The 24,944-nt window shown below is 32.7% G+C and overlaps 3 protein-coding genes across 3 annotated transcripts; 2 read left to right on the top strand and 1 right to left on the bottom strand.

Moving 5' to 3' along the window:
- Positions 1–846: 846 nt before the first annotated feature.
- LOC131800469 (putative uncharacterized protein DDB_G0271606) lies at positions 847–9,834 on the top strand. The gene is made up of 2 exons (XM_059121121.1): positions 847–1,080; positions 1,155–9,834. The coding sequence occupies exons 1-2, from the start codon at positions 879–881 to the stop codon at positions 1,808–1,810; spliced, it is 858 nt and encodes a 285-aa protein (XP_058977104.1). The 5' UTR covers positions 847–878; the 3' UTR covers positions 1,811–9,834.
- A 596-nt stretch (positions 9,835–10,430) lies between these two features.
- LOC101892786 (cell division cycle protein 20 homolog) lies at positions 10,431–12,535 on the bottom strand. Its single transcript, XM_011293474.3, has 3 exons — positions 12,130–12,535; positions 11,762–12,074; positions 10,431–11,705 (listed from the first exon to the last, which is right to left on the bottom strand). Exons 1-3 carry the CDS (start codon positions 12,451–12,453, stop codon positions 10,756–10,758), a joined length of 1,587 nt encoding a protein of 528 aa, XP_011291776.1. The 5' UTR covers positions 12,454–12,535; the 3' UTR covers positions 10,431–10,755.
- Positions 12,536–13,476: 941 nt separating this feature from the next.
- Positions 13,477–14,575, top strand: LOC131802048 (peroxisome assembly protein 12-like). The gene has a single exon (XM_059121394.1). It carries the CDS (start codon positions 13,602–13,604, stop codon positions 14,487–14,489), a length of 888 nt encoding a protein of 295 aa, XP_058977377.1. The 5' UTR covers positions 13,477–13,601; the 3' UTR covers positions 14,490–14,575.
- Positions 14,576–24,944: the final 10,369 nt, after the last annotated feature.

The raw sequence follows: 24,944 nt of genomic DNA, 5'->3' as shown, positions 1-24,944 counted from the left end.
TTGAACGACTTTCTAAGGATTTCTTAATGGAACATTTTAATCTGCAAAATTGGATATTTGAGTATATTAGCTACAAAGTAAATCTAAAAAACATTCTCTATCCTAGTTACAATATATTTAAGGTACAATCGGAGCTAGAAACATAATATTTTAAAAATTTAAAATTTAAAAAAAAACTTTAGAATGACTATTTCTGGCAAAAATGTAAACATTTTTGTTTAAATTTTTAAGAATGCTTTTGAGATACTATTTGAACTACAAATGTGGATATTTCAGGAGTATTATTAAAATATATTTTGGGGGTTATATGTCTTTATATTTTAAGAATATTTCTATTTTACAATTTGACTTGCAGACGAGATTTAAACGTGGATTTTTAAACATATTTTAAAGGGACTAAACAAGAATATTTTTAAGTGGAAGTACTCGATCTAGTAACGAATGTATTTTATGTATTACTTTTAAGGTACTATCCAAGCTACAAAGGAGGAATATTATGAGTTATATATTAAGGGATTATTCGAGCTATAAACGTATATATTTTAATAATATTTTGTAGGGCTCATTGAGAATATTTAGAATATTGTTGTAGAACTGTTTGTGGTACAAACATGCAATTTTAAAGTAAACTGTGGGGGTGGTCTGTTGGAGCTGTTTGGATATTTTTAAATACTTTTTTAGACTGTTTGGGTACAGATTTTCCTTATTTTTAAAAATATATATTTTTGGGGAGATTTTTGTGGTTATTAGCGTTTTAAACGCTTGATTTATAAATAAACTGCATAATTATTTTTTTTTGCACTTTGGTGTAATTATAGAACTTTTATTTATTTATTTTTGTTTTTCTTTTCAATTCTCCAGGTCATTTGGTTTCTCACATGCGTTCTCATTCCGGTGAGAAGCCACACGCTTGTACATTATGCAGTAAGGCTTTTGTGGAAAGGGGCAATTTGAAACGTCATATGAAAATGAATCATCCAAATGCTCCAATGCCACCTCCACCAGTGCCACATCCCATAATACCAGCCGGTGTATTGCCGCAGATAAAACAAGAAATAAAACCAGTTTTAAGTGAATTAAGTGAGTAACTGAAAAAAACGAAAACCTTTTTATGGTTATTTGTTAATAATAATTCTATTCTTTTTCTCGCTTAGCTCCATTGCAAACAGCTCCCATTGCACATACCATACAACATATAACAGCTGGTGCTGGAGGTAATACAGTGCAATTGGCCACAGGACTGGTGCCTTTGGTAACATCGACCATAACATCTCATGCCACGCAGAAACAAGCGCCTCCATCACAAGCCCAGCCGGCTGCTCAGCAGCAACAACAGTTGCAACAGCAGCAGCAACAGGTGGTGAACAGTCATCAGCAACAACAACAACAGGCCGCTGCGGCTGCGGCAGCTGCAGCCCATCAATTGCAACAACATCAGCAGCAGCACCAACAACATCAGCTAATGCAATTATCTTTGCAACAAGCAGCTGCTGCTGCGGCAGCTCAACAACAATTGCAACAACATCAGGAACAGCAAAGACAACATCATCAGCAGCAGCAGCAACAACAACAGCAACAAAATCAACAACAAGCTCATCATCAGCAAGCAGCTAGCAATGTTGTTGTTGCCTCAGCCCATCAAGCCAATCAACAACAGGCCAACCAACAGCAGCAAGCGCAACAGCAACAACAACCACCACCACAAGTGCCAATCGCTTTAATACAAGATCCTGAATTGGCCCGTGCTGCCATGCAACAATTGCAACACATGCCGCCGCCTAATGTTGAACAACATCCAGTTGTTTACTAACAACAAAAGCAAAATGCTAATATCATAATATGGTAAAGGCAAGGATATATGAAATAAATTATAAGAAAAGCAAAACTAATAATAAAAAGAAATAAATAATAACAAGATGAAGTGAAAAGGAGAACATTAAATTTCCTTAGGGATTTTAGAATAAAAAAAACCTCTATTAATTGTGGATTTCTTTCATGTATATTTTTTATAAAACTTTCTATTCTGTATTTTTTTTTTATTGTATAATATCTATTTATTTTTTTTTTAATATTTTATATGGTGTGTGTGTGAATGTGAAATTTTATGACCTCTAAAAGAGCTAAATTATATTGCATTTTTTCCCTTTTTTCTTGAAAGATGATTTAATATTTTTTAAACAACAAAAAAGTTTTACAAGCTATTGGTTTTGAATTTCCTATTGAAGTTCATACTTGGATATTCAAGAACATTTGAAGTTATTTCGAACCTATAAAAGGATATTGCCGGAGTAGAACTTTGATAATTTTGAATAAGCAATGGAACTGCTGAGTCTATGTACAGGCATAATAAAATATCTCAGTAGCTTAAAGAAATTGCTCGGTACATGTTTCAAAAATATGTGTGTATAAATAGAAAAATAGACAGACTCTTTGAATATAAAAACTTGTAATTAAAGAAGGATCTTTATTTGAATAGTGGATATGTATTTAAAAAAAATATTCTTACTAATTATTGAGCATGGATTTTAAAAGCTTTGGACTGGAAGAACCCTAAAAGACTTTAGTGAATGCAAAAGTTTGACAACTTCTGTCAAGCATAAGATCAACAAATATGAGGTAAAAGTTTCACACATTCACATACATATATCACAACAGATTATTTTTATTTTTATCATCTCATTTGTGCAATTATTGTATACATAGTTCTTTTTTCGAATCAAGTAGCTGGGCTACCTAAAAAATATAATCAAGAGCATGTTTCATAGAAACAGGAAAACAAAATTGCTCCAAAAATTTGCAACTCTTACGATTTGAATAAGAAATCCACAAACAAAATTCCACACTTCCCGTTTAAACAAAATCCCCAAAAAGAAATTGTTTATTCTCCTTTTCTCACTTTTAAATAGGCTTTAAAACATATTATTTATATACACAAGAAGTTATTTTACATATAAATAAAAAAAATAACTATTAGTTTTTAGCATTAGAAACACACAAAACCAACAAACTTCCCCCTTCTCCTCACATTAACATTTAAGATTAATTGGTAATGAATAATGAAAACAAACACAACCCAGCCTAAAAGTAATTCTGAATTAATTTCAGTAGAGCATTAATTATATTAACAGTAATATATAATAAAAAATATATATAAATACATTAAACATGTTTTTTTTTAATTTCTTCAATCTCTGTTTCCTTCTTCTTCTGTTTTGTTAACCAAATTGATATGACTTTCTCTTTCACACCAACAAAATTGTTATTGCTTTAAAAACGGCAAAAAAAGAAACCTAACAAATATTTTGGTTCCAGAAAAAATGTATTAAAACTTTGCATTTCTCCAACTATTCTATCCCACACGAATATTATTTCAAAGTGTTAAATTGCAAAAAAAAAGAAACTTAACAACCACACACACACATGTAATAACGCATATATTATGATGGTATATACATACAATATATAAATAAATAACACTTATATCTAACCAATTGTTTAAAACAAGTAAAAAATGATTTTTTTACACAACAACAACATAACAAGAAAAAAAATTGTTTAGTTTTTAAAAATAAAGAAAAATAATATAAAAATATTAAAACAAAATTGGAACTATATATTCTATATTTTATTAATAATTAATTAATCCTCTTAAAAATAAAACACAAGCATACGACACATCCCCACAAACACCACCCCCCACCACCATCAACATTTAGTTTGTTAGTATTTGTATTTGAATCATAAGTATATAATTTGAAATACCTATTATTAATATACATTAATAAATATATGCTTTAATATTAAAAAAAACTGAAAAACAAAATTATATATAACACATACATTTTAAAAACAATACATTTGATGTTAAATAAAACAAAAAAAAAAAAAACAAACACCTTACATTATTTACATACATGGTGCTTCAGGCAAAAAAAAATAGGAAAACCAGATACATACTTGTAAAGTGAAGTTTGAGGAGAATGTAGCTCCTATTTTCGTGCAATACCATTTTGGAAACAACAGTCATTATCTTTTCACTGCGTATTTGTGCACCACTTTAAATACCAGTAAAACGCCAGCTATTCTTCCACAATGTTATGGCTTTTCAGAATGAGTAATGGATTGGTGGTCATAAGAAGCTTGCTCCTCTCGGCATCAGTGCCATTCTATGACTTTTAATTCACTCAAAAAAAAATTTTTTTTTTAAGGAAATCTACAAATTTCATTTCCAAAAAGTTGTATTATTGCCCGGCTATTGAAAACAACAACGACAGCGAAATTAAGTATCTGAAACAAAAACTGTAGATGGAGTTTTTTCATAAAAAATAGGTTTTGACAATGGTGTATTTTATTTGTACATAGCTCCAGAAATACTTTTTTATATTTTCAAACTAGAACAACGGAATTTACTCTTTCTCACACAATCAATTTTTTTCGAATCAGGATAACATATTCTCAAAGACTTTTACATTTATTTTTAAGTGGGAGTAACTTCTAAGCCTAAAGGGAATCACATTCAAGGGATTCAATTAGTTTTAACCAAATGGCGCTCAATGCAAATTTCATGACAGTCAAAGCCTTCCTAAGAATCTATGGTTACCATAACATCAATTATTACAGTTGTTGATATATTTTTGAACGCGAGTCATAAATGGTTTAATTTTCGAAAATAAAAAATATTTAAAATTCATGATGTAATGCTTTTAGAATCGCCTTTAGAAAGAGTGTCTTCAATATTATTATCGCCTTTTAATCGTTTCGTTAGTGGAACAAATTAAATGGAGATAGGTTTCTACAAACTAAGACCTTTTATATATCTCCCACAGATATTTTTTATCCGTCCGGTTAGTAATGGAACATAATTTTAATCAAATGGCTGGCCATGTAGTAGCCTATACGATTGGTCCAATTTTAAAGCACATTATCGATTGTTGTGCAGCTGCATTTCATCAATGGCTTCACGAATATTGTCCTTTAAAGCGTCAATTGTCTCTGGCTTATGGGCGTAACTCTTATATTTGATGGCACAAATAATAGTCCGACGGTGTCAAATCGCATGGCCTAAAACATCGCGTGTAGCTTCGGTTGTTGTCAATATCGTACTCTTCAATTGTTGGAAACAAAAATTCGCTGGCATAGACTAATAATGTAAAAGCCACTCGAAGAAAAATTACCCAATTATGCTACCGGACCAAAATCCCCACCAATCGTTATGACTTTCAATCAGGGCTATTTAAAACTGCGCATCACCGAAAATTTAGAAAAAAATAATAATAAAAAATACTTTTCTTCAACTTTAAAAAAAAATTCTCTTCAATTACTATTTCAAAAAATCATCTGAAATATCAGTGTAATTTGTTAAAAAAACAACGCTTATTTATAATTGTGGGGAAATGGCAACGTTTACCAAGAGGTATGGAAAAATTCTCATTCATTCTGCTGTTATATATATTTTTCAATTTCGCTATTATTCTACATTGGTGTATTTCTTCAAGCGGTAATGTATGTCATCGCTTATTTTGTATGGTTCTTTCACTTCTTCACAATTAATGGGAGCTCCCATTCACAAAGGGAATGCGAATTCCCATTCACATTGATTTACTATTACCACATTATGGGAACAAATAAAATCAGCTGATATTTTCGAACATTAAATTATATTTGCTGATGTAGATTTAAATTTATAAAATTTTCATTTAAAAAAAAAAAATCCATACAATTTCAAAGGAAATAAATGTTACTAAATTTGAAAAAAATATTCCCATTTCGTTTCATAATACGGGAATTCACATTCGAACACCGCAATTTGGGAAAAAATTATAATAACAACATTAGGAAATGGAAACAACATTTATGGATAATTATTTTCACAATAGGGGCGATTGAGAATTCCTAATTATTCAGAACTCGCTACATTCTAAATAATTTCATTTTGCAAGTACATATCAATTTTTTAGTTACTGAAGCACATACGTTATTATTAAAAAAAAGAAGAATAAGTAAAGGTAAAAAAAAACGCGTAAATCCACTAGAGCAAGAAAAAAAGTTAGGACCCCCGTATAAAAACATTATTATACGTATAAAAACATTATTAACCCATTTTAATTGTCATCTTAACATTAGTAATGAAGGGATACACACTTTCGATATATAGATATGATTAAAATGCCGTCTCTCCTCCCATTTACAAAAAGAGCATAGATGCAAAGAACTTAGAACTTGGTTTCGTTTGTTGTTGTATCCACCAATAATGTGTAGTGTAACATTGTAATTGTACTAATTATTTAGTATTTAAGTTTTTTTTTTGTTTTTAGTATTTACCAGCAACAAAATTATTATGTAATTATAAATAATTGAATGCATACATCTATACATATATAAAACAAAAAAATAATAATATACATAAATTGATTGTGTTTAATTTTTGATTGGAAAGATTTTATTTCATATTTTGTTACAGCCAAATGACCATAGTGATAATGGGATCTAAGTCTAATTAAAAGTTTCGGAGTTTCAATTTTCCATCTGCTTTAAATGACCAAAATTATATGTCCCGTAAAACCTATCAAACTTCTACTTCCCATCCCTCTCTCTCTCTTATGCGATAATACAGAACATCTATATTTGGCGACACACCCAGCAATCATTTCCAAACTAACTTTTCCATGAACATTTACAAAAAAAGTTAGAAAAGTAAGCATTTTAGTGTCCCTTCCTGCTAACGTTGCTGTCTGAAGTAGATGTATCTATCAGTTACGTAATTGAAACCAATTCGATTTAACTTGTGGAGTTGAAGTTTTCTTTTTGGCAGAATGTCTAATTTTAAAATACAGTAAATCGATATATGCCAAATTAAGTCGGGATTCAACACATACCTAGGTATCAAACAACTGTCATTAATTTTGGAAGATGGATTTCCCTACAATAATCTGTAATAATGTGATTTTAAACCATAACTTTTTTCCAAGGCAGAGAGGGTAGGCCTGTCGTAGCAAAATCACTGGCTTTAGTGCAAAATCACTGGCTTTAGTGCATCCTAAATAGCGCATGGTTGAATCTAATACTGGCAACTCTGTATGTTGTTTTTTTTTATTTAATGCAAAATTTCTTTGTTATTATCTTCCAAACTTTGTGTTTAATTTCTTTTCTCTAAAAACCCCCAAACACATATGCAATATATTCGATTTCACTCCCATACAACGGGAATTGGGTTAATTTCTACTCAAAATTGCCTAAATTTTAAACAATTATGTATACACAAAAATAAGTTGAATGAAATTACACAATTACAATTCACCCAATTCCCCTTTCTATGGCCATCAAAAAACTACCTTTGTTCCAAAGAAGCAGGGATCAAATGAAATAATTTTTAAATAAAACAACAAATACACCATAGAAAATCATCAACTAGTTTCCTAGATGCAATAACATATAAATAAAACAAAATATATACATATATAGTAACTTGCATATTTACAACAGAGATATAAATAAAAAGAAAAAACATAAATAAATATATACATCAAGTGCATCCAATATAGCTATAACAAAAAAAAAAACAACTAACAAAATATATATTCTTATAAAGCATATAACTAATATGAAGAAAAAAAAACAACAATAATACCTACCTATACAAGAAAATAGTACACTTCCACACAGATGATGTATACGTTACACTGGCGTTTCACGAAAAAGATATAAAAATAGAATGCAATGTTAAGACAAATTAATAGTTTTGGTTATAAAAGTTGAGACAGAATTTTAACATGTACACCTTAGTTCAATAACTGTTGGTCTTGGCCACTAATTTGTTGAAAACATCTATTTTATCAACAGATCCAAATTCTGGCAATAAGACATTTAGTTTTATCATTTCCCAGACAAATTACTGAAAGTGCTTCTTCTTGCTTACTATCTAATGCAGGTTTTCAGAGCAGCTTCAACTTCCCCCATACAGAAATTTAATCTTTTCAAGTTCCTTCAAAGATAGGATTCCTTACCATTAACCAAAAGTGTTTAAACATGTACAGTTTTTCGAGATATAATTGAAATTTAGACATAGTACTTTTTTCATATGTTTGTGTTTTAAATAGAAAACCTATAAGTCTTCCATATTTGGTTTCCCTTTTTGTAGGCCTTTTACAGTTGAAAGGCCTTTCAACGAGTTTTCTCCAGTTAGACTACTTGCTATATTCTTTGTTAAGGAACCTTCTGTGGGTCCTCTAGTGAGCGAACATTTTCAGTAGTTCTTCCGAAGATAGGAGACATAAATAGTTGACGATATTACAGATTTGAAAATCGTTCTGATTTAAGGGAAACTTCCATAGATCTTCTTGTGAAAGAAAACCTATCACTAGTTCTTTTAAAACAGAAGGCCTAATTGGATGTTTTTTGAAGAGTCTTAACCATATTGGCCACATAAAAAAAATTTTAGAAGACCTCTACACATAGACCTCATAAAATTCTACTTCGATCTTTTACAGGGATAAAACCTGAGGATGACGAGAGTCAACCTTTGAGGTTGTTTTAGCCTGGGTCAATCATCGGATTCCGATATTCTGGCTTTTAGTAAATAAATATAGAGCCTGTAATGACCTCGGAGCCATAAAATTCTTTAGCCAACCTCTCTGTCTTTTCAGGTTTGTAAATTGAAGCCAACTCTTTGCTTTCCGTATTAATTTTTGGAGTCACTTGTTTATGACATCCCTTTCGCCAATGTCCGATGGCTTTCGTTCAGAATTAGTCAACGAATTTTATTGGTGTTCCTCTCAGGGTGCCCTGTGTCAATGGCAGCAAGTTGTAGATGGTGTTTTACAATTCTATGGAAGCTATTGTTCTTTCATTCCGTTTTGAGATTTGCTAATCAGATTTAAAGAGATGTGCAGATTTGCTTGTCAAAGTCTTCTCAAGTTTTAGTGAAAACACCTCCTGGTTTAGTATTTGTTTAAATTTAATGAAATATTCAACGGGAGTTGCTCCTACATAGCTGTACATGATCCTCACTGCTTCCTCCCTCTCAGAGACAGTTTCCTGGATATAAGCTTTCTGTAAAAGTTCGACGATCTTTTACTTTTCCTACATGTTTTGGTCTTCTTGTTGTCGATACAACCGGACAACATTGCATGTTACCGAACCCCCCTCAAATGAAGAGTACGGCATCATCGTGTTTGGCCGGTTCTCAGATTTATATGGTCTGTGACCCTCAGTCCCTCGTATCTATAATGGTCCGGAAAACAAGGTCGAAATACCAACCTGGTTGATTCGTAGGAAAACATGTTTGTCAATAGAATTAGTAACTGGTATACTCAGTTTTTCCACAACGCTATTGATAAGAGTGGCTTCGTCCGGTCGTCGCTTGAACTGCGGCATTGGTAACCATGGTGTGTGTGGAGCCTTTAAATAGTTCGTCCATTTAGCATTATAACTCGCAATTATTGCTTATTTTGATTCGAAGGACCAGTTGAAGCACACGATAGCATTAACTCATTAGCATGAGTTTATTAAAATCTTGTTCTTTTCGGAAAACAACATTGGGAGGATATATTTGTTCTGTGTCCCTAGGTTACAATGTCAGATTTATTTCAATTGTATACCTTTACTCCCATATTTATTTCCACCTTTAAAGATCTTCTTATATCTGACATGAAAATGAGAAAATGCGAGGTTTTTGGAATAAATCTTTAGAAGTTCTGTACGTCTCACCCTTGTTTTTGTTTCGAAATAAATATAAGCTTCGATTGACATTACATTACCAGTACCAAATCATCAGCATCATCCAATTACAAAAGGTTAACAAATCAATTACCAATAAATATTGTTTAGATTTAAAAATACACATCCAAAAGTCGCAAAAAAAATCAATATTAAAGTAGCAACAACAATCTAGCGCATACATACACCATATATATATGCAACAAAAAATCTATATTAAAAAAACATACAAGGGCCTATGTGGATAAATGAAAGAAAAACAAAAGAAAAAAAATAAAACCCTAATATTATTCTAGAGTATATCTATATATCTGTATTTACGTAGACCCATAAGAAAAATAACTAGAGTCTAGAAGTAAAATGTTAGAATTATATACATAAATGTATAATAAGAAAAAAAAAAATATGAAAACATGCAACAATAACATAAACCACATAATAAACATAAGAAAGAAAAATATGTAAAGGAAATTGAAATTTAGAGGAATATATGTAAACAAATGCATTATGATATAAACTTGTTTTCTTGCAGAGATTCATTTAAAGGGTTTGACGGTAATTTAGCATAAGATATTGCAATTCGTACAGATTTTGGAATTCCAATATTGATTGCAATCCGCCTCAACAAAAAATATCGTTTTGCGTCTAGATTTTTGACGTGATTGCAACCTTCATTTACTCCTCTTCCGTTACAAAGATCACAAATGAAACACTCCTTGTTTTATTAGAATAAATATCAAGTTTACAAAATTTATTGGTGTTCCAATTAATAACATTGCCATTTACACATACACATAAGTTTTAACAAACGGAATTACAAGGCAAATCGGTCACAAATAGAAATGCTCCTCAAACAATTAAGCATTTGTCTAAATGAAAGAAAAAATATAAAAAATCGTTAAATATATTAGGTATATTTTAATTAAAAGAACATTTTTAGTAAAAAAAGAAAAAATAGATATGAAAATTTCCTAACTAAATACCATCACATCAAAGCATTTCCATATCTGTCGCATGCTTTGACAGGAAATCACTTTATTTCTATCGTATGCTTTGACGGAAAACACTTTGTTTTGCCTTGGCAGCGGCAGTACTTGATTTCTTCGCTGTATGAGGATCGGGGGCAAAACAATTCCAAAGACGTAGAGTTTCATCGGCACCAGCACTAATGACAGTGCTGCCATCGGGTGACAACGCCATTTGCAGAACTCTAGATGTATGACCAGTAAGTTCAGCTTGTTTCACCATTGAGGGATATTTCCATATGGTCAATTGATTATTGGCAAATCCATGGGCCGAGATTAGTTCCTTGTAGTTGCGTGACCAAAGCAGAGCACAAACTTGAGACTTGGAATCCACGGAATTAATAAGAGAACCATTATTAACATTCCAGAACTTGATACATCTGTCGGCAGTACCGCCACCTGATGCCAATACATTGGGTTGCCAAGGACACCAGGCCAGAGCTCGTACTGCCGCCTGATGTTCATTTAGAATATGAAGAGGTTCATTGCCTGTGCCAACACCACCACTAACGGCAGCCCAAACATTTACTAAATTATCATTGCCACCACTGGCCAAATACTTGAAATCTGTGGACCATTTGAGGCCACAAACTTCTTGAGTATGGCCGGCCAGATTGGCAACCTTATGCTCACGGGCTCTAACATCATGGTGGATAATGGAGCCATCACGACTACCTGACGAGACCAAAAAGGAATTCCAAGCCAATGCTCCAACACGGGCCGAGTGCCCATCCATTACACGTAAACGTTTTATTTTGGAACAATCCCAAAGTTCCACGGCTCCAGTATTGTTGCCAATGGCCAAAATCTGGCCTTCCTGTATCCAAGCTAAAGCACAGGCATGGTCACCCTCTTCATACTCCACCAATTGTTCTATGTTACCGGTGGCAGCATTCCACAAATAAACAGCATTACCCAAAGCCACAGTTACAATATTATCGGCACTCCAGTCCAGAAGATTTAGATCTACAATACATAAATGTTAGTTCAATTTATGGCTTTAAGGCCATTTCGATACCTACAATAGTCATTGATAATATCAGGAGCATCCAAAATACGATCTGAAGTTGTGGGTATATAACGCGAACCACTCTTGGTCGATATGGGCGTTTTAATGGAATACACAACCTTCAAGGGATTGGTATGTGATTCTGGGGCAGCCGGGGCCTTGTTTTGATAGGAAAGAATGCGTGTAGTTTTGCCATCTGCCACTTGCATTGAATCCGAAATTAACTTTTGACGTTCAGCCTTGGCTGGTGTCATTTTATTGCTATTATTAGAGTTTCCACTATCATTCTCCTCGTCATTTTCTGATTTTTCCTGTTCTTGTTTTATCTAAAATTTTTGTAAACTTTATATACTTAACCATGTTAATTTCCTCATTACTTACCAAATAGTGTCCCAATTCAAAGTTTGTTGTGCCACGATTAGGTATAAAACGATCTCCTCCACCTGGTGTCTTGGATCCTTTACTGGGCGTGGGAGTTTTCTTGTTCTTTGTGTCGCCAGTCTTACCAGGGGTTTTGGTGGGGGGATTAGCTCCAGAAAAACTGGTATTATATGAAACAGATAGCACTGAGCGACTTCCATTCAAATGACTGGAGGACGAAGCGTCCATCATTTTCTTTTGCCATCTTGGCGGTGGACCCCTTGTAATTTCACCATCCATAGTGAGGGCACTATTGATTTCGTTGAAAAAATTAAATTGTGACATTTTTTTTTAATCAATTTGATAGTTATTTTTCATGAAGTAATGTCTGCAAGGATGCGGAGTATTTTTCTTAAACAAATTCACAACTTGAATTGCCTGATCAAACAATGGCGGCTTTTTAGCGCCCACAAGCTCAGTGTGTTATCAAGCATTAGTGAATGATGCATTCTTGACAGTTAGTGAGTACGTAACGTACATGCATTTTTTTGGGCGTGTTTGTTACAATACAAAAATTTAAAACGATTAACGATTGGGACAATCATGGTAGAAAAATATAAGTAGACGCGTCGACACAGCTGCTGGGACAATGAACTGTCAAACCAATTTTGGAATCGAAAATGTTGAATGAAAATTTATTTAAATTTGTAAAAATTGTTGAAAAACGCGAATTATAATAGCCTCCAAATGACGTAGTATAAGAAAATATATAAAAATCCACTTATATTTGAAAAAACATTTAAATTTTTTTGACATATCAATGCTCCCAAGCGTTGATGCATCTACCTGTATTCTTCTGCCATGGGGACAATGAACTGTCAAACCAATTTTGGAATTAAAAATGTTGAATGAAAAATTATATAAATTTGTAAAAATTGTTGAAAACGCGTATTATAATAACCTCCAAATGACGTCGTATAAGAAAATCTTATGCAAATCTACTTATATTGGAAAAGACATGTAAAATTGTTTGACAGCGTTGATGCATCCACCTGTATTCTTCTACCATGGGTATACGTCAAATGAAGTCGACTGATTGAATACATATTAAATAGTGTAGTGTTTTTTACTACAATTTGTAAATAATATGCTATCTTTTACACCACTCATCTGTTTAGGATTAAAATATGAATACAATTAAGTTGTGATAGTTAAATTTTAAGTAAAAATGATCTATTCAAGCCGGCTATTGTAGTTTGGTATCAATTCACTGTGATTGTCATTTATTGTTTCCTCTCAGATCAGCTGTTATTTTCTTAGTATCAATTCACGGTGTTGCACTTATTGTTTTCTTTTCTGATCAGCTGTTATTCTTTTGCAATCAATTCACTTTGAGTGTCCATTTTCTACTTTAGGAAACCAACATTAAGAAGAAGCATTTAAAATAGTAAGAAAACCATTCCAATCCCGCATCTTCAGGATTATCTCCAAAAATGGCTGAGGGGGCTAATGTTCGTCAAAATTTACAAAACATTCCATCGATATTTGAAATTTCGGCAGCTGAAACATTGGACAATCTCATCTATCCGGCTCTCAGTAAAATATTCGACTATTTGGGTTTACGTTTGGACTTTAAACTCACTGATACCAAACGCTTCAGGGAAGAGATATCGCCCATAGTTACATGGTTGTTACAGTATATGTATCTGCGGAAACGAGGTTCCTCTTTTGGTGAAAGTTTCTATGGGCTGCAAAGAACGCACACAACCACGGGTGAATTGTTGACAAGGCAACAAGAACTAATATCAGCCTCCGTATTAACACTCCTGCCATATATTGAACGAAAACTATTGACACGAGCACAGAATCATGAAGCATATGCCTGGGAAGAGTATCTATTGAAACTATTCAATGCTTATAAGGCTTCCAAGGCGATACACACCTTTATGTACCTCATTAAGTATGCCGGTAGTCATTCACCAATATTTCGTGCATTGAGATTGACACTGCGTTATCCTGCCACACCGCCCAAAGAGGACAAGGCGACATATATTGTCTTAAAATTGCTGGAGGTGCTGGCATTCTTTTTGCAGTTTATACAATGGTGGTATTCGAATGATCAACGGCGTAAAGTTGGTGGCTCATTGGTGAATCCTGAACCGATGGAAGAACAACCGAATATGTTGAAAAAATCCAACACCCCAAAGGGAGATTGTCCCATATGCTTGATGAAAATCGATAATGCCACAGCGTGTTCGGTTTCAGGCTATGTCTATTGTTGGAAATGTATAATAACACGTTTGAAGAATCATCCCACTTGCCCTGTTACGGGCTATGCCATAACTATGGAAGATCTAGTACGAATTTATGAAACTAATTAGTATTTTTTATTTATGATTAATAGTGTTTTATTGTTCATTAGTGTAATAATGGATTATGGGATGTGATATTTATTTTAGAATAGACTTTGTAATAAATACATAAGTTCTATTAAAATATGTTTTTAAAAAATGAATCGATATTTTTATTGAAGTCTGAAGGTAATTTTTCTATAAAAACAGTTTATTTAGAGATTTACCAAGATAAAAACTACTTTCGGTTAGATAAGATAGATTATAATGATATTATTAAGAGTTTGACCAGCTTATTGTTGAACGAATTTAGGTTAATATTTTAAAAAATTTATTTCAAAGACTACGAGAACTGTATATGAGATTTTTAATATCTCTTATGGGAATATTTAAACGATATGGTGATAGATTTTTAAAGCTGTATTTGAAGAACTATCAAAGCTAGTTATAAAGAATTTTATATCAGGGATTACCAGACCAAATATGTGTGGATTGTATCTGTACTACAAATGAAATTGATTTCAAGGACTGTCAGCTTTTATTTCTTAAGAATTCTTGTAGGACTATTGGAACGTTGAAATTTTTGCAAATTTATTTCAAGGACATTTAGAATGAGAATTTTTTGAGAACTTTATTGCAATGACTAATAGAACGTAGATTTTCTTAAGATTTTTATTTTATGGACTAAAAGAATTAGGGTTTTTATACCCTTCACCATACATAGAATGGGGGGTATATTACGTTCGTCATTCCGTTTGTAACTCATCGAAATAATAATTCTAGACCCAACAAAGTATATACAGTGTGAGATAAAAAACTGCAACAAAGTCAAAAGCCATAATTTTTACATTTTTTTTTTAATATTTAATTTTATTGAATGAAAGCAAAAAATAGCATCAAATTTTAGATTTGTTCGAATTTGACACCTTTGGCACGATTTATGGCCTTCAAATGACCAATGAAACCGTCACACGCTGCCCAAATGTTGGTCCATTCCCGGAGAAGCGCTTGCTTGAGTTGATCGACACTTTCGTATTTTTAAGTGCCAACCTTGCTTTCCGGAGATTTTGGTGACCATTGTGCACTGGAATTATAGCGAGGAACCTCATTTTGTAACCATTATTGGGTGGAGCATGCCGAGTGCGATAGCGCTGAGTCCTGTTGAAATGTCCAAGGTCTGCGGCAAAATGTTTGCGTGTCCAAAGCCTTAATACACCCTCCAGAATATTTTCGCGATAATATTCGGCATTTAGCCCGAATAGTATGCAAGTTTGCACATACAACCAAATTAGGCCTGAAAATAAGTCTGCCAAATTTGATCGAAATCGGTTCAGATATAGCTACAGCTCCCATATTTATTGTTCATCCGATTTGTTATTTTTGTCCTCCGCAGCCGTAATATGCACTCTGTAACAACAATATTTTGGGAAATATATCAAATACAACTCAGAAATACAGATTTGGATATAGCTCCCATATATAACTTCGTCCGATTTACCTTTTATTGTGCACCAAACGTCTAATATTTGCCCAAATGGGATCGAATTTGGCACTTCTGGCCGAATTGAGGTAGTGTGCCAAATTTGGTGAAGATCGGTTCAGATATAGCTATAGCTTCCATATATATTGTTCATCCGATTTGTTGTATTTGTTACCCACAGCCGTAATATGCACTCTGTAACAACGATATTCAGGGAAATATATCAAATACAGCTCAGAAATATCTTTGCCAAATTTTATCGAGATCGGTTCAGATTTGGATATAGCTCCTATATATCTTTATTTGATTTCAAATTAATTTTGCACCAAATGGGCAATACAAGTCCGAATGCTTCTTTGAATTTTAAATTATAAAGGGTGTATGATTGAATTCTCCCATAAAAACTTTTAACTGTAATGTGGAGCTCAAATAAATTAGCAAAGTGGTGTAGGGTATCATAAAATCGGCCCCGCCCGACTTTAGGACTTTCTTTACTAGATTTTTTGTGTCTTTCCTTTCAGAAAGTGAGTTCTTTTTTATAACTTCCTTTCAAGGAGGTAGATTAATTAAAGAAATATTACTTTACTAATACTTTAATTACTGTGAAAATATTACTATTACTTGTATTTATTAAAGACATTTTTGGTGGTTTTTATTTCAAAGAACTGTCATAAAATGCAATTTTTAAACATTTTTTTAAGGATTTTATTCCTTAGACTGGCATAAAGTGAATTATTATAATAGTTCCAATCCAAGAACTGTGAGAAAGTGCATTATTTAAAAAAAAATATTTTTCAAAGAATTTTATTTGAAAAACATTTAAATAATCTTATTTCAAAGACTATCAGATCAATAACTTTATCGAGCTTTTAGCCATTTTACTTCACAGACTGTAATAACGTGAATTTTTGAAGAACTTTATTTTGAAATTAATTTCAACATACCTGAAGGAAAATATTAGTAGTAAAAGGAAATTACATTCCCTTGCAGCCTCAAACACACACATACAGTTTTGCCAACAACAAAAGTCAATCATTATCCCCAATCATGTTTGAAAATAATAATGGGATATATATCCTGAACTCAATAACCAAAAAAGCAAATGAAAACAAATTTGGTATTTATTTCGGCAGTTTTATGTTGTTCTAACGGAAATTAAATTCTAAAGGATGCCTAATTCCTCGACTTGATTTCGGCTTAACTTCTTTGTTTGTGGTTATTGATGTTTATTTTGGATTTTGTTTGATTGTTTGACATTTTTATGCTTCATGCACATGAAAACAACCATAAATACTTGGGGCAATAGTTATGCTTGATGGGATGTTTCACATACATTGAAGTTGAATAGGCAGCGAGGAGGATATTCATATTCTTTACGGTTCAGAGAAAGAAAATAATGTGAGAAAGCTGAAGTAGCTGGATATGAGCTCTTTTGGAGGAAGCTAACTTTTATAAAATAATATTTTATTATATTTATACAAAATACTTAACTATTATTGTTTATACCCTACACCACATAGTGGTAAGAGTATTAAGCACATTAAAGTTGGAGAAAATCGGTTCAGATGTAGCTTTAGCTCCCATATATATGTTTTCATATAAATCTTCAACCGATTTCGGGTTAATCGAGCACTAAATGACCAATGTCAGTCCAAACGACCTGAAATTTGGCACTTCAGTTGGAATTCACCATAGAAGGAAGTACATCAAATTTGCTGAAAATCGGTTCAGATATAGCTTTAGCTCCCATATATATGTTTAATTCGATATGGGGTTTCAAAACCCTTACATTCGTAATATGCACTCCACAAGTATGATATTTGGTACCAGATATCTTATAGGGCTTGGAAATACCTTTGCTAAACTTTATCGAGATCGGTAAAGATTTAAATATAGCTCCCATATATACCCTTAATCCGATTTCAGGTTTATTGTGAAAATAATGGCTAATTTAAGCCTAAATGGATTGAATTTCGGGACGTACGTTTTCATTTTGTGGAACTCGGCTCCTATATATTTTTATACCCTCCATCATAGGTTTATCATTCCGTTTGTAACACCTCGAAATATACCTTTTAGACCCCACAAAGTATATATACTCTTGATCAGCATAAAATTCTATGTCAATTAAGCGATGTCCGTCCGTCTATTCGTCTGTGAAAATCACTCTAGCTTCCGAACGAAATGAAGTAGGTTGATAAAATTTTACTCAAATATGTGATTGGTCTGCAAGACTTTTGGTATTGAAAATGGGCCATGTAGGTCCACGTTTTGGTATAGCCCCTACAACTATTTTCGGTGTTTTGGTGATTTTAGCGACAATATTCATCAGAATTCTTTCAAATTTGGTATTTGAAGTTCGAAATGGATACCACAGCCTATGACAGAAAAGTGTCTGTGCAGGTCCACGTCTTCTTATAGTTCCCATATAACGGTACCTCCCGATATTCGGTACTTTGATAATTTTAGCGACATTATTCACCAGAATCGTTTGAAATTTGGTATTTGAGGTTCGTAATGGATACTACAGTTTATGACAGAAAATTGTCTGTGCAGGTCTACGTCTTCGTATTGCCTCCATATACCGGTACCTCCCGATATTCGGTATTTTGATGAAATTAAGGCGACATTACTCACCGGAATTGTTTCAAATTTGGTATTTGATGTTCGTAATGGATACTACAGCCTAAGACAGAAAATTGTCTGTGCAGGTCCACCTCTTCGTATAGTCCCCATACAACGGTACCTCCCGATATTTGGTATTTGGATGATTTTAGCGACATTATCCACCGGAATGGTTTCAAATTTGGTATTTGAAGTTCGTAATGTATACTACAGCCTAAGACAGAAAATTGTCTGTGCAGGTCCACGTCTTCGTATAGCACCTAAATATCGGTACCACCCTATATTCGGTATTTTCATCATTTTAGCGACATTATTCACCGGAATTGTTTCAAATTTGGTATTTGAAGTTCGTAATGGATACTACAGCCTATGACAGAAAATTGTCTGTGCAGGTCCACGTTTTGGTATAGCGGCCATATAATTCAGCAGAATTTTTAATGGATTTTATTATTTTTTTTTTTTGTAAATTGTCAAATTCCTTCCAAATGGTAGATGGTATTCAAAGTTCGGCCCGGCCGATTTGTTTAATATAATCATGATACCCTGAAACCAACTTATAACTGCTCTAAAGCCAAATTTTGACGGTGGTATGATCTACTTGAAATAAATGCTAAATATGCATGGTGGAGTGGGGTATCATATGGTCGGTCCCGCCCGAATTTTGAGTTTTCTTTGCTGGTTATATTATACATTCGTTTGCTCTAAATCCAAATGTTGATAGGTGGTATGATCTACTTCAAATAAATTCTTTTGTTACGGGAGCTCTACTAAATACGCATAGTGGTGAAGGGTATTATCTGGTCGGCCCCGCCTGTCTTATGACCTTTCCTTACTGGCATTTTATACTATTATAAATTCAGTTCTCCAATGCTATATGATCTGTGTGAGTGGCAAATTTGGCCTGCTCTAATTAGATCCTATTGCTAGCAGTATGACCCTAAACTCAAAAAGCTGAAATTCACAAACCATCATTTTTTAATAAGTTCATAATTTGGCACACATAGATCCTGGAAATTTCTTTGCATGCTTATTTCACGGCCAGAGTCCTCCAGGCTTCGTTTCTTGTTTTTTGGTTAAAATAACTACAACCCCCCCAAAAAACGCCAACATTTCAATTTACATTCAAATTTCTGCGGATGTTGTCACAATAATGCTGATGCGGGTTTCCAGTCGGTTTTTTTTTTCTTCCTCTCGCATTTTTGTTTTAAATTCAATGGCATTGAGCTCAAGCGTTAAGGAAATTAGCATTTCTTTGTGAAGAAAACATCATTGTTGTTCGGGTTTTTCTTTTTGCTGGTCATTGTCTTTGTTTTCATTTCGGGGGGTAGGGGAGTGGAGGGCAGGAAAACACGATGAAAAACAATATTAAATGGCAAAAAAAAAAAAAAAAAAACGGCGAGAGTGAACAAATTTAAATGTTCACATTGCAATGTTGTACAATTTACCCAATTGTGGTTGGCTGAACAATAAACTCGGCTGCGGGTCTTCTCCATAAGTTGTTGGCAATTTCGCAACGCGGCACCCACATTGGCGAGCAACAATTTTGATTCATTTCGTTGGGTTTCTTCAGAAACAAAAGTGAAGTTTAACAAAAAAAAAAAAAACAAGTTTGAATTAAAGCCCCTTTTCGCATTTGCTTGGCTAACTTTTTTTGTGGGTTCTTGCTTTCCTCGTTTGTTTGCCTGTTTGCAATGGCTAAAATAAAACAAACAGATTAAAAAAGGAGGTAGTTTTGAGCGGATACGACTTAAATGTAGGCTATAATAATCAGAACAGAATTCGTTAAAAAAATGTTTTTAGATATTCCACAGATAGGCGTTGGTGTTTCAGAGGGAACTTATATGAGGGAGGCATATGCAATTCTGAATCGATTTTCACTAAATTTGACGGAGACATTTTAATCTTTTCTACCAAATAACATTGCTATAGAGTGCATGAGAAGGATTATATTAAAAATATATATCGGAGTCGATTTCCACAAAATGGAAACGTACGCCCCGAAATGCACTCCATTTGGGCTGATATTAGCCATTCTTTGCACAATAAACCTGTAATCGGATTAAGGATATTTAGCAGCTATATCCAAATCTTAGCCGATCTCAATCAAATTTGGCAAAGGTATTTCCGAGCTCTGGTACCAAATATTATTGTTGTCGAATGGATATTACGAATTAGAGGGACTTAAACACTAAATCGGATGAAATATATACATGGGATCTATAGCTATATCTAAACCGATTTTCTCTAAATCTGATGTACTTGCTTCCAGACTGAATTCGGTCGGATGTACCAAAATTCAGGACTTTTGGGCAGATATTGGCCATTTGGTGCACAATTAACCCGAAATCGGTTGAAAATATGTATTGGAGCTATTTTCACATCTGAACCGATCTTTTTAAAATGTGGCTGAAGCGTTTCCGAGCTCTAAAAGATGTCTGGTACCAAATATCATTGTTGTCGAATGTTTGCGACTTAAGCACCATATCGGATGAAATATACATACATGTGGGAGCTATGGGAAGCAGCAGAAATGGTTCGAATAGTGCAGAAGCGACTTGATCGAAATCCGCTTCGCAGTGGCCGAAAAATGGCTCGTGAGCTGAACATATCGCAATATTCCATTCGACAAATATTGATATATGAGGTCGGGGTAGGTAAAGCCATTGAAATTCCAGAAAGTGCCAGAAAGCCATTGAAATTCCAGAAAGTACATACACTGCCGAATTTGGTTTTCTCCGATTAGAAAACATTCGTTGTTCAGCAGTTTGTAAACAAACAAAATGATCGTGTTTACTTGCCAAAGAGATCAGCTGAAAATGTGCACCTTCGGTTGGCCACCAGAACTCAAGCGCCGGTCATGGTGATGGTGTGGGCCGCCATAACAGCCGATGGTCGCTCTCCGCATCCGAATAAATGCCGAATATTGTCGCGAAAATATTCTGGAGGGTGTATTAAAGCCTTGGGCACGCAAACAGGACTCAGCACCATCGCACTCAACACGCGTCACCAAAGAATGGTTACAAAATGAGGTTCCTCGCTTCATTCCCTGCGCACAATGGCCACGAAAATCTCCGGATACCAATCCTTTGTGTCTGGAGTATTTTGGAAAGCAAGGTTGGCATTAAAAAATACCAAAGTGTCGATCAACTCAAGCAAGCGCTTCATTGGCCATTTGAAGGCCATAATTCGTACCAAAGGTGACAAATTCGAACAAATCTAAACTTATTCTACAATTTTATGCTATTTGCGACATTACCCCTATGTAGTGTAGGCTATAAATATTTTGAAATAATCTACAATTATTGGTCTGAAAAAATATCTTTAAAAGGTCCACAATTACTGGTCCAAAAGGTATTGAAAAAATATTATTTTAAACGGTCCACGATCTACCAGGTATTGAAAAATATTGAAAAATAATTTTAAAGCGTCCTCAATTATTGATCTTAAACAAATATTTTTAAAAAGTTCATTAATTTTTTTTAAAAAGTATTGAAAAAATATTATTTTAAACGGTCCACGATCTACCAGGTATTGAAAAATATTGAAAAATAATTTTAAAACGTTCTCAATTATTGATCTTAAACAAATATTTTTAAAAAGTTCATTAATTTTTTTAAAAAGTATTGAAAAAATATTTTTAAAAAGTCCACGACTATTGCACTCAAAGAAAAATATATTTAAAAGCCCCACGATTAGTGGTCTAAAAGGTAATAAAAAATATTTTTAAAAAGTCCGCGATTATTAGTCTAAAAGGTATTGAAAAATGTTTGTAAAAAGTCTTCGCTTATTGGTATTCAAAGGTATTGAAAAAATATTTATAACAAATCTACGATTATTGGTATAAAAGGTATTGAAGGTATTAAAAATATTTTTTTAAAGTTCATGATTGTTGATTAAAAAAATATTGAAAAGAGTTGAAAAGTCCATGATTGTTTGTCTAGAATGTACTGAAAAAATATTTTTAAAAAATAAACGATTATTGGTTTAAAAAGGCACTGAAGAAATATTTTTAATATATCTGAATAGATTTTTTTAAAAATATTAATTTTTTATTTTAAATCTAAAAGGTACTGAGAATACAAATTTAAAACTATCAAAATTTTGGTCTAAAATATATTAAATAATATTATGAAAAAAATCCATGATTATTGGTTTAAAAGGTATTGAACAATCCATGAATATTGTTTTAAAAAGTACTGAAAAATCCAGGATAGTTGGTATGAAAGGTATTAAATTTTTTTTTTAACATTTACTATTATTCCATGAATAGAAAATTTGTGTTATTTACTAGTTTAAAAAATATATAATAAATATAATATAAAAAATCCCCGATTATTAGTCTGACAAAAAATTAAAATATCTACCATTTTTGACCTCTGAAATATTGAAAAATACTTTTAAATAACGTGCGATTATTAATCAGATAACTACTACAAAATCCAGGTTATTGGTCCGATCTTCTAAAAAATCTGCAAATATTGATCCGTTTTTTTTAAATATTAAGGATATTGAAAACCTCATTTTTAAAATTTTGACACTTTTGATGTGCTTTCCTGTAGGGTATCACAAAAAGGTTCAACTTCCCGCCAACGAAAAAAATAAACCATAAATACTCATATTTGTTAAAAACAACCTTGATTGGTCCCTTCACTTTCAGTTGTTGTTCTTGTTGTTGCGACAGCCAGCAACAATTGATGTTATGAAATCAAATTAATACTCTTAAGCATTTTCTGTCTTCCTTTTCCCCCTTTGCAATGGAAGCAAAAAAAGAAAACATCGAAACAATATTCTAATTAGAGGTCGTTTTTTGTGGGGACCAATTCAAATAAAAAAACCCTTTTAAGCATTGAACAAACAAAAAAGTGAAAATCCTTAAATCGGAGAGAAAATAATTTTCAGTTACGAAAAAACAATCAATAAAAATAAAGGTCAGGTAAATGAGAAAATAAAAGGCATATACCTTTTGGTAAGGATTATAATTGTATGTTTAAACAGCTGATACACCTTCATATTTCAACATTCCATTTTAAGACAGTACGTTATATACAATTTTCCCACAAGATCCATTCCATTTTTAGAAATAAGTCATTACTGCAGGACTCCATTTCTGTCAAACAAAGAATTTTATTTTGTACATTGCCTCTTTGATTTGGTTCCTTCCTTCCTTCCCGTCAGTGCCACAAGAAACAAAAGTCCTCCACGGATTTGCTAGTAATCACAAAGTTGACAAAGAACATCCCCCTCACACACATTATTACTCCTCATTCGGCTGTCTATGGCTCGTTGAAACTTGTTTAATGCCATAATAGAATGAGTTCTAACTTGTGTGTGTGTGTGTCTGCTCTTTTTTTCTGGTTCCTTTTGAAGATGTGCGCTCTTCCTGTCGCATATTTCCTCTCGTGTGATTATTTACATACGGTCGCATAAAATACATTCATTCGTTCATTCATTTGGAGGAGACCATATAAATTATCATCAAACATACTAATCTAAATAAATTTATTGTAAATGAAGATACTTTCATATTTTGTTGTTGTTGTTGTCGTTGTCTTTTTTTTTGCATTTTTCGGAGCGTGTAATTTTTTTGTTGTGTTCCTCCTTGTTTGATGCTTTAAATTGTATTTTCTTTTGAGGAGATGTACGGAAAAGTGGTGGAAGGCATATTTTTCTTTGTTTGTGTGTTTTTGCTAAAATATTAGGTTACGTGTTTTTTGGGAACATGGGAATTATACACTCAGAAAAATAAAAAAGGTATTTATGATTTTTCTCAAGGATTCACAGTGGCTACTAAAGGACACTACCTATCAATACCTGTCAATGGCTATGAAAGTGAATTTTTTAAAAATATTTTTTAATTTCCATCAGTGCCGATAAATTTGAGTTTTTAAAAATATTTTTCAGCTGCTGTCAGTGGCTTCAAATGTGGAATTTTAGTTATTTATATGACATAAGTGCATCAAACGTGAATATTTCAGAATACACCTATCAGACCAATTATCAAGGATTAAAAATTGTTTTTTTTAGTGAAAAACAGTTTTGTAGTTATTTTTAAATATCTAAAAGGCATTGAAAATTTTTTTTTTAAAAAGTTCACGATTAATGGGTTAAAATGTATTGAAATATGTTTTTTAAAAATTCACGAAAATTTTTATAAAAGTATTGAAGAACATTTTAAAAGATCCAGGGAAAATGGTCTAAAAGGTATTGACAAATAATTTTAAAAAATCCACAATTATTGTTTTAAAAAGTATTAAAAAATATTTTTCATTTAAAATTGACGATAATTAGCCGAAAAGGCATTGAGAAAATATTTTAAAAATGCACGATTTTGGTCTAAAAGTATCGAACAACTTTTTAAAAGATCCAGTAAAATTATTCTA

The sequence above is a fragment of the Musca domestica genome, unplaced genomic scaffold, assembly GCF_030504385.1.
Source record: "Musca domestica strain aabys unplaced genomic scaffold, Musca_domestica.polishedcontigs.V.1.1 19, whole genome shotgun sequence".
In the NCBI taxonomy this organism is placed as follows: Eukaryota; Metazoa; Arthropoda; class Insecta; order Diptera; family Muscidae; genus Musca; species Musca domestica.
Note: the sequence above shows the minus strand (reverse complement) of the source record. Positions and strands in the feature narration are given on the sequence as shown.